Source organism: Nerophis ophidion, linkage group LG09 (assembly GCF_033978795.1).
Source record: "Nerophis ophidion isolate RoL-2023_Sa linkage group LG09, RoL_Noph_v1.0, whole genome shotgun sequence".
NCBI lineage: Eukaryota > Metazoa > Chordata > Actinopteri > Syngnathiformes > Syngnathidae > Nerophis > Nerophis ophidion.
Window position 1 is genome coordinate 47,612,236 of NC_084619.1, and position 12,405 is coordinate 47,624,640.

Sequence of the window (12,405 nt, forward strand, 5' to 3'; positions counted from 1 at the left end):
CAGAAAAAAACTTGTAGCATTATGAAATGTCTAAAATATCCCAATTTCATTATTAACAAAAACAAGGTGCACATGTGCCATCATACATAAGACCCAATTACAATATCATTATTAACACAATATCATTATTAACGCAAACAAGGTGCACATGTGCCATCATACATAAGACCCAATGCCATCATAAGGCGTGTTAATAGCATGGTGGATGTCCGGTTGGCTTTGTGAAAAACATAAATAAAGAGTTGTACCGAATCAACAGCCTCGTCATTCCGACCAAAAGCAGAACTGTAAGGACCCACTGCTGGGTAATGTGGAGGGTGTTACCCCCGACAAAAAATCGGCCCTGGAGGGAACGTCTCCCCTGCGCAGGAAAGGTGAAATATGATGTTCATTGGTGTCTGGTGAGGCTGAATCTTTGAAAATCAGTGCACCCGATCGTAAAAGGGTTACTTTTATTAGCCTGTTTACAAGACGTGCAAAACATCTTTCTATCGTCATAAGTGAGCCATTTGCTGAAAAAAAGGGGCCTTAACGAGAAGCCAATGTGTTGACAAGAGACATGACAGTCGTCAATTAAGAACTTGTCTCTCGATTCCTCGTTACAGTCCGTCTTTTCTGCTGGGCTTCATCCAATTACAAAGCCTCGGTTTTACAAACAAGCCTATTTACTTATTTATAGGATAGCGCAGATTTTTTTTTGTACAAACTAGGGTTGTACGGTATACCGGGTATTAGTATAGTACCGAGATATGAATGAATCATTTTCGGTACTATACAGTCGGTACTATACCCCCCCGCGCCCGCTTCGAAGTAACGCTGTGTCATTGCTGGTTTTACGAGCAGAGGAGCATGTTCAGCTGTGCACAATCACAGAGTACTTACAAGCAGAGACAGTGTGTAGACAGAAAAGGGAGAACGGACGCATTTTGGCTTAAAAACTAACGATAAAGTTGGAGCTACAACACTGAAACGCCCTTAAGAAGAGGTGCTTTAAGACATGGCTAGCAAGCTAGCAGCTAACGTCCATTCGCCGTCGGCAGTGTTTTAGCGACTTCTAAATCACTAATCCTGGCCTCCATGGCGACAAATAAAGTAAGTTTCTTACAAGTATCATCCCTGCAAGACGAGGAATAGCTAAACATGCTTCACAACACACCCTAGCTTACCGGCATCAAAATAGAAAAGGCCATTAGTGGATCGACACCTGACATCCCCTATAATGATATCAAGTACAGGCACGTATCGAGTCGATTCTACTATGATTAAGTCAATATTTTTTGGGCATCACAACATCTTCTTTTGTTTTGTTAAAATGTATATTATGATTTCAAACTCAGGAAATATGTTCCTGGACACATGAGGACTTTGAATATGACCAATGTATGATCCTGTAACTACTTGGTATCGGATTGATACCCAAATTTGTGGTATCATCCAAAACTAATGTAAAGTATCAAACAACAGAAGAATAAGTGATTATTACATTTTAACAGAAGTGTAGACAGAACATGTTAAAAGAGAAAGTAAGCAGATATTAACAGTAAATGAAAAGGAAAATAAATATACATTTTCTACTACTTGTCCTTAATAATTTAGACAATATAATACAGGGGTCGGGAACCTTTTTGGCTGAGAGAGCCATACAAGCCAAATATTTTTAAAAGTATTTCCGTGAGAGCCATATAATTTATTTATTTTTAACACTGAATACAACTTTATGCGTGCATTTTTAAGAAAAAACAACATTTTTAGAGTATAATAAGTCTCTTATTCTTTTTAATAACATTGTTATTCTGAGGCTAACCAAAAATAAATAAAATACTTCTTACCATTAATGCGACTTCTTGAACAGGTGCGGTAGGAACCGGATGGATGGATGAAAATGCATGAGAATGTTTTATATTTTGAACGTTATTTTTGACACTGTGATTACCAGCGGAATTATTCATTACTTATCGTGTTAAGCAATGTCAGCTAAGATTTATCTGAGAGCCAGGTGCAGTCATCTAAAGAGCCACATCTGGCTCTAGAGCCATAGGTTCCCTACCCCTGATATAATAGAATAATAAATGACACAATATGTTACTGCATACATCAGCAGACTAATTAGGAGTCTTTGTGTGTTTACTTACTACTAATAGACAAGTTTTCTAGTTTGTTCACTATTTTATTGAAGGACTTAACTGCAATAAGAAACATATTTTTAATGTACCCGAAGATTTTTTGTTAAAACAAAGCCAATAATGCAATTTTTTTGTGGTCACCTTTAAAGTATCGAAAAGTATCAAAATAATTTTAGTACCAGTACCGGTACCAAAATATTGGTATCGTTACAACACTACAGGGTTTCCCTCACATTCATTTATTTGTGGCGGCTCGCCACGAAAGAATTACGGCCGCTACAAATTTAAAAAAACAATAATAATGATTGAAAAAAAAAAAAAAAGTTTTTTGTTTTTTTTTCCGGCTTATGACTCGCTCGACCGCTCATAAAAGCAATGGGACTCTCTCTGTGAATGGAGCTTGTAGTTACATATACACACTTCTCATGATCAGTTCCTCCAACTGAGGCCTGATTTATTAAAGGTACTAAAACATGTGCAAACTTGATAGAGCAGGCAAAGTTGATCTACTAAATGTGTGCAAAGTGGATTGAATATGTTAAATGAGCAGAATAGGGCTTCATTAATATGCAAAATATATGCAGATCATCATAAGGCCCACAAAATCGGAGGAGAAGATGCAAATATTATTTAACATGCGATGAGGTGGCGCCTTGTCCAGGGTGTACACCGCCTTCCGCCCGATTGTAGCTGAGATAGGCGCCAGCGCCCCCCGCGACCCCAAAAGGGAATAAGCGGTAGAAAATGGATGGATGGATGGATGTGATTTGCCAACACTCGCCACCGTTTTGCATTTTATTTAGCAAGTGTCAGAAGGACGTGCAAACTGACAGCCCTACACAGAGCTGCAGGATAACTGCTCACGCTACACAGATAGACGATGGACAGATGAGAATCCTCCGTCCTATGTGTGTGTTTGTGTCAACATTTTGGGCTGTAAAAATTAGGGCTGGGCAATAGGACCAAAAACTATATCATGATATACATTTTTTATATTGATCGATATCAATAATTAATGATACTTATTATGATTTTATTCAGCTTGCCAATTAATACAATAAAATATTTTTCAGCTTACAGAGAGTGTCTGGTAGCCAGGTAGGATGGGTGTGGCTAAGGTAATCAAATAATTAAAGTACAAAACCCAAAACCTGTGAAGTTGGTACGTTGTGTAAATCATAAATAAAAACTGAATACAATGATTTGCAAATCCTTATATTCAATTGAACGGACTGCAAAGACAAGATATTTTTTATGTTCGAACTAAGAAACAATTTTTTTTTTTTTGCAAATTAACATTTTATGGCAGCAACACGTTGCAAAAAAGATGGCACATGGGCATTTTTGCCACAGTGTTACATGGCCTTTCCTTTTAACAACACTCAGTAAACGTTTGGGAACTGAGGAGATCAATTTTTTAAGCTTTTCATGTGGATTTTTTTCCCATTCTTGCTGGGTGTACAGCTTAAATTGTTCAACAGTCCGGGATCTTCATTGTCTTATTTTACGCTTTATAATGCGCCACACATTTTCAGTGGGAGACAGGTCTGGACTACAGGCAGGCCAGTATAGTACCCGCATTCTTCTACTACGAAGTTACAATGTTGTACCATGTGCAGAATGTGGCTTGGCCTTGTCTTGCTGAAATAATCAGGGGCGTCCATGATAACGTTGCTTGGATGGCAACATATGTTTCTTCAAAACCTGCACGTACATTACAGCATTAATGGTGCCTTCACAGATGTGTAAGTTACCCATGCATTGGACACTAATACACCCACATACCATCATAGATGCTGGATTTTCAACTTTGCTCTTATTACCGTCTGGATGGTTCTTTTCCTGTTTGGTCTGGAGGACAAGACATCCACAGTTTCCAAAAACAATTTCAAATGTGGACTCGTCAGACCACAAAACACTTTTCCCCTTCGCATCAGTTCATATTGGATGAGCTCAGGCTCAGCGGAACCAGCAGCGTTTCTGGGTGTTGTTGATAAATGGCTTTGGCTTTGTATAGTAGAGTTTTAACTTGCACTTACAGATGTAGCGACAAACTGTAGTTACTGACAGTGGTTTTCTGAAGTGTTCCTGAGCCAAAGTGGTGACCCTCGCCCCATCCTTTGTGAATGACTGCGCATTTCAAGGAAGTTGCTTTTATACACAATCATGGCACCCACCTGTTGCCAATTAGCCTGTTCACTTGTAGGATGTTCCAAATAAGTGTTTGATGAGCATTCTTCAACTTTCGCAGTCTTTTTTGCCACTTGTGACAGCTTTTTTGAAACACGTTGCAGGCATCAAATTCCAAATGAGCGAATATTTGCAAAAAATAACAAAGTTTACCAGTCTGAACGTTAAGTATCTTGTCTTTGCAGTGTATTCAATTGAATATAGGTTGAAAATGATTTGCAAATCATTGTATTCTGTTTTTAATCAGGATTTACACAATGTGCCAATTTCACTGGTTTTGGGTTTTGTAGATTTGAAAGTAGTTGCAGATTTGAGACATTAGGTGGCAGTAGTGTATAAGCTTTTGAACACTACAAAGTAATTTGGTAAGCGACTCATTAAAGGACACATTGGAAGTGTCAGGATGTTGCCATGCCATCTGCATTAAAACCAACAAAACTAAAGACATGTTTCTGTTATTGAGTTAATATATCAAGATATCACAGTTTCTCTTCTCACTCCTTACAGAGAATCCACAGCAAGACAGAAAGACGATGCAACCACACTATTGTTATGGAGCAGCGTATGTGTGTGTGCTCCTTTAAGAGTGGTAGTGTGTACCGTTGTGTAAGTGATGTCAGTGGGTGAGTGGAAAAGTCAAGGGAATGAGCAGTAGCAAGCATGTGCAGCAATATTGGCGACTCGCGTATGTGTCCAGTTGTGTCCTGCAGAAATAAGAAAAAAGCGACTAAATCATCACGAGTCGGCAGCCTCGTTATTCCGACCTGAAAGCGGAGCTTAGCCGACCCATTGTCGAGTAAACTGAAGGGTGTTACCCCCAACGAAAACATTGGTCCTGGAGGGAACATTTGTATGTGTCTATCGAGATATATTATTTATTACGTATTCTTGGCCCAGCCTCAGGAGAAATAAAAACATTAGTTATACCGTCTATTCAGCAATATTATTTTATAATTACATACCTGCTAGAGGACTTAAGGGGCTGATTAAAAACAAATTAAATTGATGTGTTCTGGTGTCCTTCAGCATTCTTTAAATGACATTTGTTTTTTTCACATATAATATACAGTATATTAATAAAATATGTCTTGTATGGGAAAAAAACGTCTAGAAATGTGCATGTTTGCGCTTTGAGCAGAGTAAGTGCAGCCTCCCTCCAGTGAACTTTCACGATAAAAAAAAGATATAAAAAAAAAATAACTAAAATTAAAAAAATATATATATATATATATATATATATATATATATATACACCAATATTTATGCAATGCATGACTGCTTCTGCAATGCCCATAAAAATGGGAACATTTCTCCTGCATGTTTGAGAACGACAATGGTAGGGCCCTGATAACATGGCTGGGCACTAAATGAGAGTGACTTTGTTGTGATGCCTCCTATAGTATACGCAAAATCCTCATTTCAATAAGGCGGTCAGCAGCACTTTTCAATTACACATACAATAAATCGCACGCAACATGGCCACCAATGTGCAGACATTTTTATTGTTTCCACACTCTTATTACCGCATGGTGTTTGGATAATAAATCAGGCTCTAAAGCATTATTTCTTCCAAGACTTTGAGTGTGTGAGCTAGGAGCAGGGCTACAGGCCCACCTCCGTCCGTGCATTGAGGAGGAGGGGGAGAGACACACACAGCTCTGCAGAAAGTGATCAGTGAAACCTCAGCATCAATCGGTCGTCCATTTGGTTATGGTTAAAGTTTATGTCGAACATGCTAAACAGTTAAAAAAGTTACTCGTATTTGAGCAACTTGTGATGTATTTATATTTAGGAGAAAATGCTAATTAAAGGGTTTAAATCTGTATTCGTACATGCGCTCCTTCTTTTTTTTTTTTTTAGATATTCGCACAACCTATTTTTAGTCACAAATGCGAATAAATTTATTGCACTGTACAGCCCTGCACTGTGATTAATTTTCATTATTTTATGGTAACACAATAATATTTTTGGGGGATAACATGCTTTAACGTTGACAACCCTATTATTCACATACATAGGATAGGATAGGATAGGATAGGATAGGATAGGATAGGATAGGATAGATGCTTTATCGTCATTGTATTGGGACACAACAAAACTTTGTTGAGCAATCCCCCTATACAGCAACATCTTGGATTTGGCCAGTGAGCAGTTACAATTCTTGGTTCGTTGAAGTTTAAATTGAACATGAATGCCGTTTCAACATGATCCATGACATGTTTTCCATTTCTCCTTACAACATGCCATATGACATATGACAATGAAAAGATAACAGTGAAGGATGAATTAATGAATAAAGAGTTAAATAACAGTTTAAGTAAAGTGGTTGTGGAGATGATTAAATTGCAGTGGATGAGTAGTTATTGTGAATAAGTTAAGACTGAAAAAGTTATCAGTTATATATGCGTACACACACACACACACACACACACGTACACACCGGCCTACCAATGTGGCCCCTGAGTCTAAATAAAAATTTCCTAGGTCTGGTGTGAAGGCTGCAAACAAGTGTAATATCTAATAATATATTTCCTTGATAATCAATTCAGTTGAATTTTACAATATGTTAAAGGGTACAGTTACACAATATAAACTTTATAAATTTGGGCAACGATAGAGCTTTTAATACTATTGTTATTTTGTGATAATCTATGGTGACACATTGTAGCTGTGGTCCGCAAATTTGACAGCGACAAGAAAAAACCAAACACGTCCTCAACGCAATGTAGTGTCCTCGCTAGCGAACTAGCGGCTAACGTCCCTCCACAGTGCAAAGCCGCCTCTAAGTCAGTAATCCTCAACTTGAAAGTGGCAAAACAAGTATGTTTCTTGCAAATATTATCACAGGAGGAGGAGGAATAGCTAAACATGCTACACTACTCATTGCAGGAGGACATGATAAGCCATGCTAACCACTAGTGATATATCGAGTTTGTAAGATGTATCGATATATTTTTAAACGAGACATGAATTAAGAAAATATCGTAACATCGATATAATTTATTTCACGTTAAAATTACCAAACGCTGCCTATTTTTTGTGTTCCTTGTTCTCCCTCGCTCCCACTCCATGGGCTACTAAACCCCTCCCCTTCCTCTTCCCTTCCATGATTGGTTGGTTGTTTACTATGATGAGTCACGACTGGCTAGGGACAGGCCAATCAGAGGCAAGATAGGGCAGGTCATCGAACCAGGAAGGGAAATCACAAAGTGCCTGCCTGCCAATTAATTGTTTAATTGGTGTCTTTGGCCCATGTTTACCATGAATTGATTAACGTGGACCCCGACTTAAACAAGTTGAAAAACTTATTCGGGTGTTACCATTTAGTGGTCAATTGTACGGAATATGTACTGTACTGTGCAATCTACTAATAAAAGTATCAATCAATCAATCAATCAATATCTGAGTTTGATACATGTTGTATTTTTTGCACAGCCATATTGTTTATTTTACGTAGAAAGAATATTTTTCTATTTTATACATGTTGTGTAATTCTGTGCAACTTAAACTGTTTCTTTTCTGTGCTGTTAGTACCCATCTTGACTAACTGGGTTAATAAAAGTGCCACTGACTGTTTACAGTACAGTTGTCATTCACTTCAATTTCACTGAATATCGCTCAAAAACAAATATCTTTATATGCATATTTTCACCGAAAAATATATTGAGACATATATCGAATATCCAGTTTAAGTAAAAATATATCAAAATATACTTGTTCGTCCATATCGCCCAGCCCTACTAACCACTAAGCGAGAGCTTCTCAAAGTAAACAGAGGTGAGCAGATCCATACAAGTACAAGAGTAACGATACAAAGTGTAATATCACTATAGAGACACGACAATGATAAGATCGATTTCTTTATTATGACAAAAAAAATTGTCATTGTTGTTATTGTGTACAAACTTAGGAAATACTGTATGTTCCTGGACATAGAGACAAGGATAATAACAGAAAAAAACAAGAATAACCATTTGAATGTTCAATTGATATTTTTACACTACCATCTTGTGTTTTTTTTCTTATTATGATTGTGATCAAAAATGTAATCATTCAATGATCCTGAAAGTTTGAATTATCAATATCAGCATCGGTATGACCAATATTGCCCCTATAACTCCTTGGAGTTGGATAGACACCCAAATCTGTAATCTCGTTCAAAACAAAAAAAGTATTGGGGAAAAAAAGAAGAATTTGTGTTTATTGCATTCGAACAGAAGTGTAGATAGAACCATGTTACAACAAAAAGCAACCCGACATTAACAGTAAATTAACAAGTAAATCAATAACAGTTTTGAGAAAATAATTCAATCGGATGTTGAGCAATTTTTACCTCATACCTCAGCAGCAATATTCTAAAGGAGTACGAAGAAGCATAACCCATTTAATCTTTTTCATACCATAGCAATTTTATCCGATTTAACCCCCAATTCCAACACTTCATGCTGAAAAAATAATACAACCAGAATTTAAGCAATTTTTACCAAATACAAACCCCGTTTCCATAAAGGGTTGGGAAATTGTGTTAGATGTAAATATAAACCGAATACAGTGATTTGCATATAATTTTCAACTCATTCAGTTGAATATGCTACAAAGATAACATATTTGATGTTCAAACTGATAAACATTTTTTTTTGTTGCAAATAATCATTAACTTTAGAATTTGATGCCAGCAACACGTGACAAAGAAGTTGGGAAAGGTGGCAATAAACACTGATAAAGTTGAGAAATGCTCATCGGACACTTATTTGGAACATCCCACAGGTGTGCAGGCTAATTGGGAACAGTTGGGTGCCATGGTTGGGTATAAAAGCAGCTTCCATGAAATGCTAAGTAATTCACAAACAAGGATGGGGCGAGGGTCACCAATTTGTAAGCAAATTGTCGAGCAGTTTTAGAACAACATTTATCAACAAGCTATTGCAAGGAAATTAGGGATTTTACCATCTACGTTCCATAAATTCATCAAAAGGTTCAGAGAATCTGTAGAAATCACTGCACGTAAGCGATGTTATTACGGACCTTTGATCCCTCAGGCGTTACTGCATCAAAACGTGACATCAGTGTGTAAAGGATATCACCACATGGGCTCAGGAACACTTCATAAAACCACTGTCAGTAACTAGAGTTGGTTGCTACATCTGTAAGTGTAAGTTAAAACTCTGCTATGCAAAGCAAAACCCATTTCTCATCAACACAAAGGAACGCCGCTAAGATGGACTGATGCAAAGTGGAAAAGTGTTGTGTGGTCTGACAAGTTCAAATTTCCGATTATATTTGGAAACTGTGGACGTGGTGTCTTTGGCCCATGTTGCAGCCATGAAATTCTAAGCTAATTATTATTTGCAAAAAAAAATAAAGTTTATGAGTTTGAACATCAAATATCTTGTCTTTGTAGTGCATTCAACTGAATATGGGTTGAAAAAAATTTGCAAATCATTGTATTCCGTTTATATTTACATCTAACACAATTTCCCAACTCATAGGGAAACGGGGTTTGTACCTCAGGAGCCATATTAGAATTTGTAATCTGTTTTGAAATGGTTCCATTATCGTTTATATGCCAAATAATATATTGTGTTATATATTGATAGCGCAGGGGCCTGAAATATAGATTGCAAAAAGATTTTAGGCCATATATCCCTAGTTGAGGACCAATTAAAAATAAAAGAGCTGCAGACCGTAAAGTGGCCCCTGGGCTGCACTTTGGAGACAGGTGATTTACCTCCAGATGTAAATAAGCTTAATGTCATTTAATAATGTCAGACCATATTTCATATTATTACAAATGTTGATACATAAGAGCATAAAGGGATGATGGAAAAGGTGAATTTGATGGATGTATTTCTCTCTAAATACAATATATTTTGTTATTGTTGTTGTTGTGTACAAACTTAGGAAATAAGTCCCTGGACATAGGAGGAAAAGCATAAAGACAGAAAAAACAAGGATAATTATTTGAATGTTTAATTGATATTGTTGCACCGCCATCTTGTTTTTTTTTTTTTTTTCATTCTTATTGAGATTGTGATCAAAAATGTAATCATTCAATGATCCTGAACGTTTCAATCATCAATATCAGCATTGGTATGACCAATACTGCCCCTTGGAGTGGGGTAGACACCCAAATCTGTAGTCTCGTTTAAAATGTAAAAAGTATTGAAAAAACAGAAGAATTCGTGTTTATTGCATTTTAACAGAAGTGTCGAGAGAACCATGTTACAACAGGAAGCAACCAGATATCAACAGTAAATTGAAGTTAAAGTACCACTGGTAGTCACACACACACTCGGTGTGGTGAAATCACCCTCTGCATTTGACCCATCCCCTTGTTGCACCCCCTGGGAGGTGAGGGGAGTAGTGAGCAACAGCGGTGGCCACGCTCAGGAATAATTTTGGTGATTTAACCCCCAATACCAACTCCTTGATGCTGAGAAAATAATACAACCGGAAATTAGCCAAATTTTACCACATACCTCAGCAGCCATATTAGAATTTGTAATCTGTTTTGAAATGGTTCTATTGTCCTTTATATGCCAAATACTGTATTGTGTTATACATTGATATCGCAGGAGCCTGCAATATAGATCGCAATAACATTTTAGGCCATATAACCCTAGTTGAGGACCAATAAAAAGAATGATCTGCAGACCGTAAAGTGGCCCCTGGCCCACACTTTGGACACACGTGAGTTACCTCCAGATGTAAAGAGGCTGAATTTAATTAAATAATGACAGACAATATTTCATAATATTACTAATGTTGATACTTAAAGAGCATAAAGGGATGAAAAAAAAGGTGAATTAGATGAATGTATTTCTCTCTCACCCAAACTGCTTGAGGATCTGCTTGTGTTGGTTCGGTTCGGTGTGTCGAACAATGGACTCCTGGGATGTCGAGGCTTGCGTCTCCGTCCGGTGGGCGCGAACCTCCTGGCCGAGTTCCACGTTGTAAGACGCGGCGTGACGCCGTGAAACCGAACCGACTAACATCCCGCGGGTCGCCCCCGTCGAGCTTGGCCCGGGACCGGGACCAAGAACCGGTCCTGGACCCGACCCGGGCTGAAGTACGTAGAGTTTCCTGACAGCACTGCGTGTGCGTGTCTGCGCGGACACCCACGGCGGTGACACCACACAACTAAAGACAAGTACAAGTACGGTCCGCAGCATGTCCGCGTCCTTTACAGTCCCTCTCTCGCAACCTTGTAGCGTCTGGTCTCAGCGAGGAGGTTCTGCTGTGGTCCGTCCGAGGGGCTCCAGAACTCCGGGAAAGTTTCTTGATGGAGCAGCGGCCCAGCCTCCAGAAGTGACGTCACAAGGGGGCGTGCACAGAACGCAAGAAGAACCTCCAGAACATACAAATGGTGAAGAACATCGTTGGGATGTGCGGTCACCATGACAACAGTTTCAAACAGTAATAATTACAAAATAAATAAGTATTTTTTTATGGAATCATCCATCCATCCATTTTCTACTGCGTATTCCCTTTTGGGGGTGGCGGGGGGCGCTGGCGCCTATCTCAGCTACAATCAGGCGGAAGGCGTCGTACACCCTGGACAAGTCGCCACCTCATCACAGGGCCAAATGTTTTTTTTTTTTCAAATTCAAGACAAAGTTGTATGTTTTTGGTAACACTATAGTATAGGGCAGGGGTAGGTAACCTATGGCTCTAGAGCCAGATGTGGCTCTTTTGATGACTGCATCCGGCTCTCAGATAAATCTTAGCTGACATTGCTTAAGACGATAAGTAATGAATAATTCCGCTGCTAATCACAGTGTTAAAAATAAGGTTCAAATTTTAAAACATTCTCATGCATTTTAATCCAATCATCCGTTTTCTATCGCACCTCCCCAAAATGTCGCATTAATGGTAAGAAGCATTATATTTATTATTGGTTATCTTTAGAATAACAATGTTATTAAAAAGAATAAGAGACTTATTACCAGTATACTCTAAAAATGTTGGTATTACTTAAAAATGCACGCATTGAGTTGTACCGCATTTCCTTGAATTGCCGCCAGGGCGCTAATTAATTTATAACCTCTTCTCACTCCGGTGTTTACCAAAGGCATGTGGTAAATTTAGACCT

The 12,405-nt window shown here is 38.2% G+C and overlaps 1 protein-coding gene across 3 annotated transcripts in view; it reads right to left on the minus strand.

Annotated features, from left to right (window-relative positions):
• Positions 1-11,614, minus strand: part of ltbp1 (latent transforming growth factor beta binding protein 1) — a 288,869-nt gene extending 277,255 nt beyond the window's left edge. The window contains exon 1 of one of the 3 annotated variants that reach the window (XR_009808158.1): positions 11,145-11,614. Coding sequence is in view for 2 of the 3 variants with exons in the window: in XM_061911089.1 (XP_061767073.1) it covers positions 11,145-11,485 (341 nt within the window). In the remaining variant the exon portion in view is untranslated. The remainder of the gene's footprint in view (positions 1-11,144) is intronic. The other 2 variants (XM_061911089.1, XM_061911090.1) reach the window with 2 other exon arrangements.
• Between the last annotated feature and the right edge of the window lie 791 nt (positions 11,615-12,405).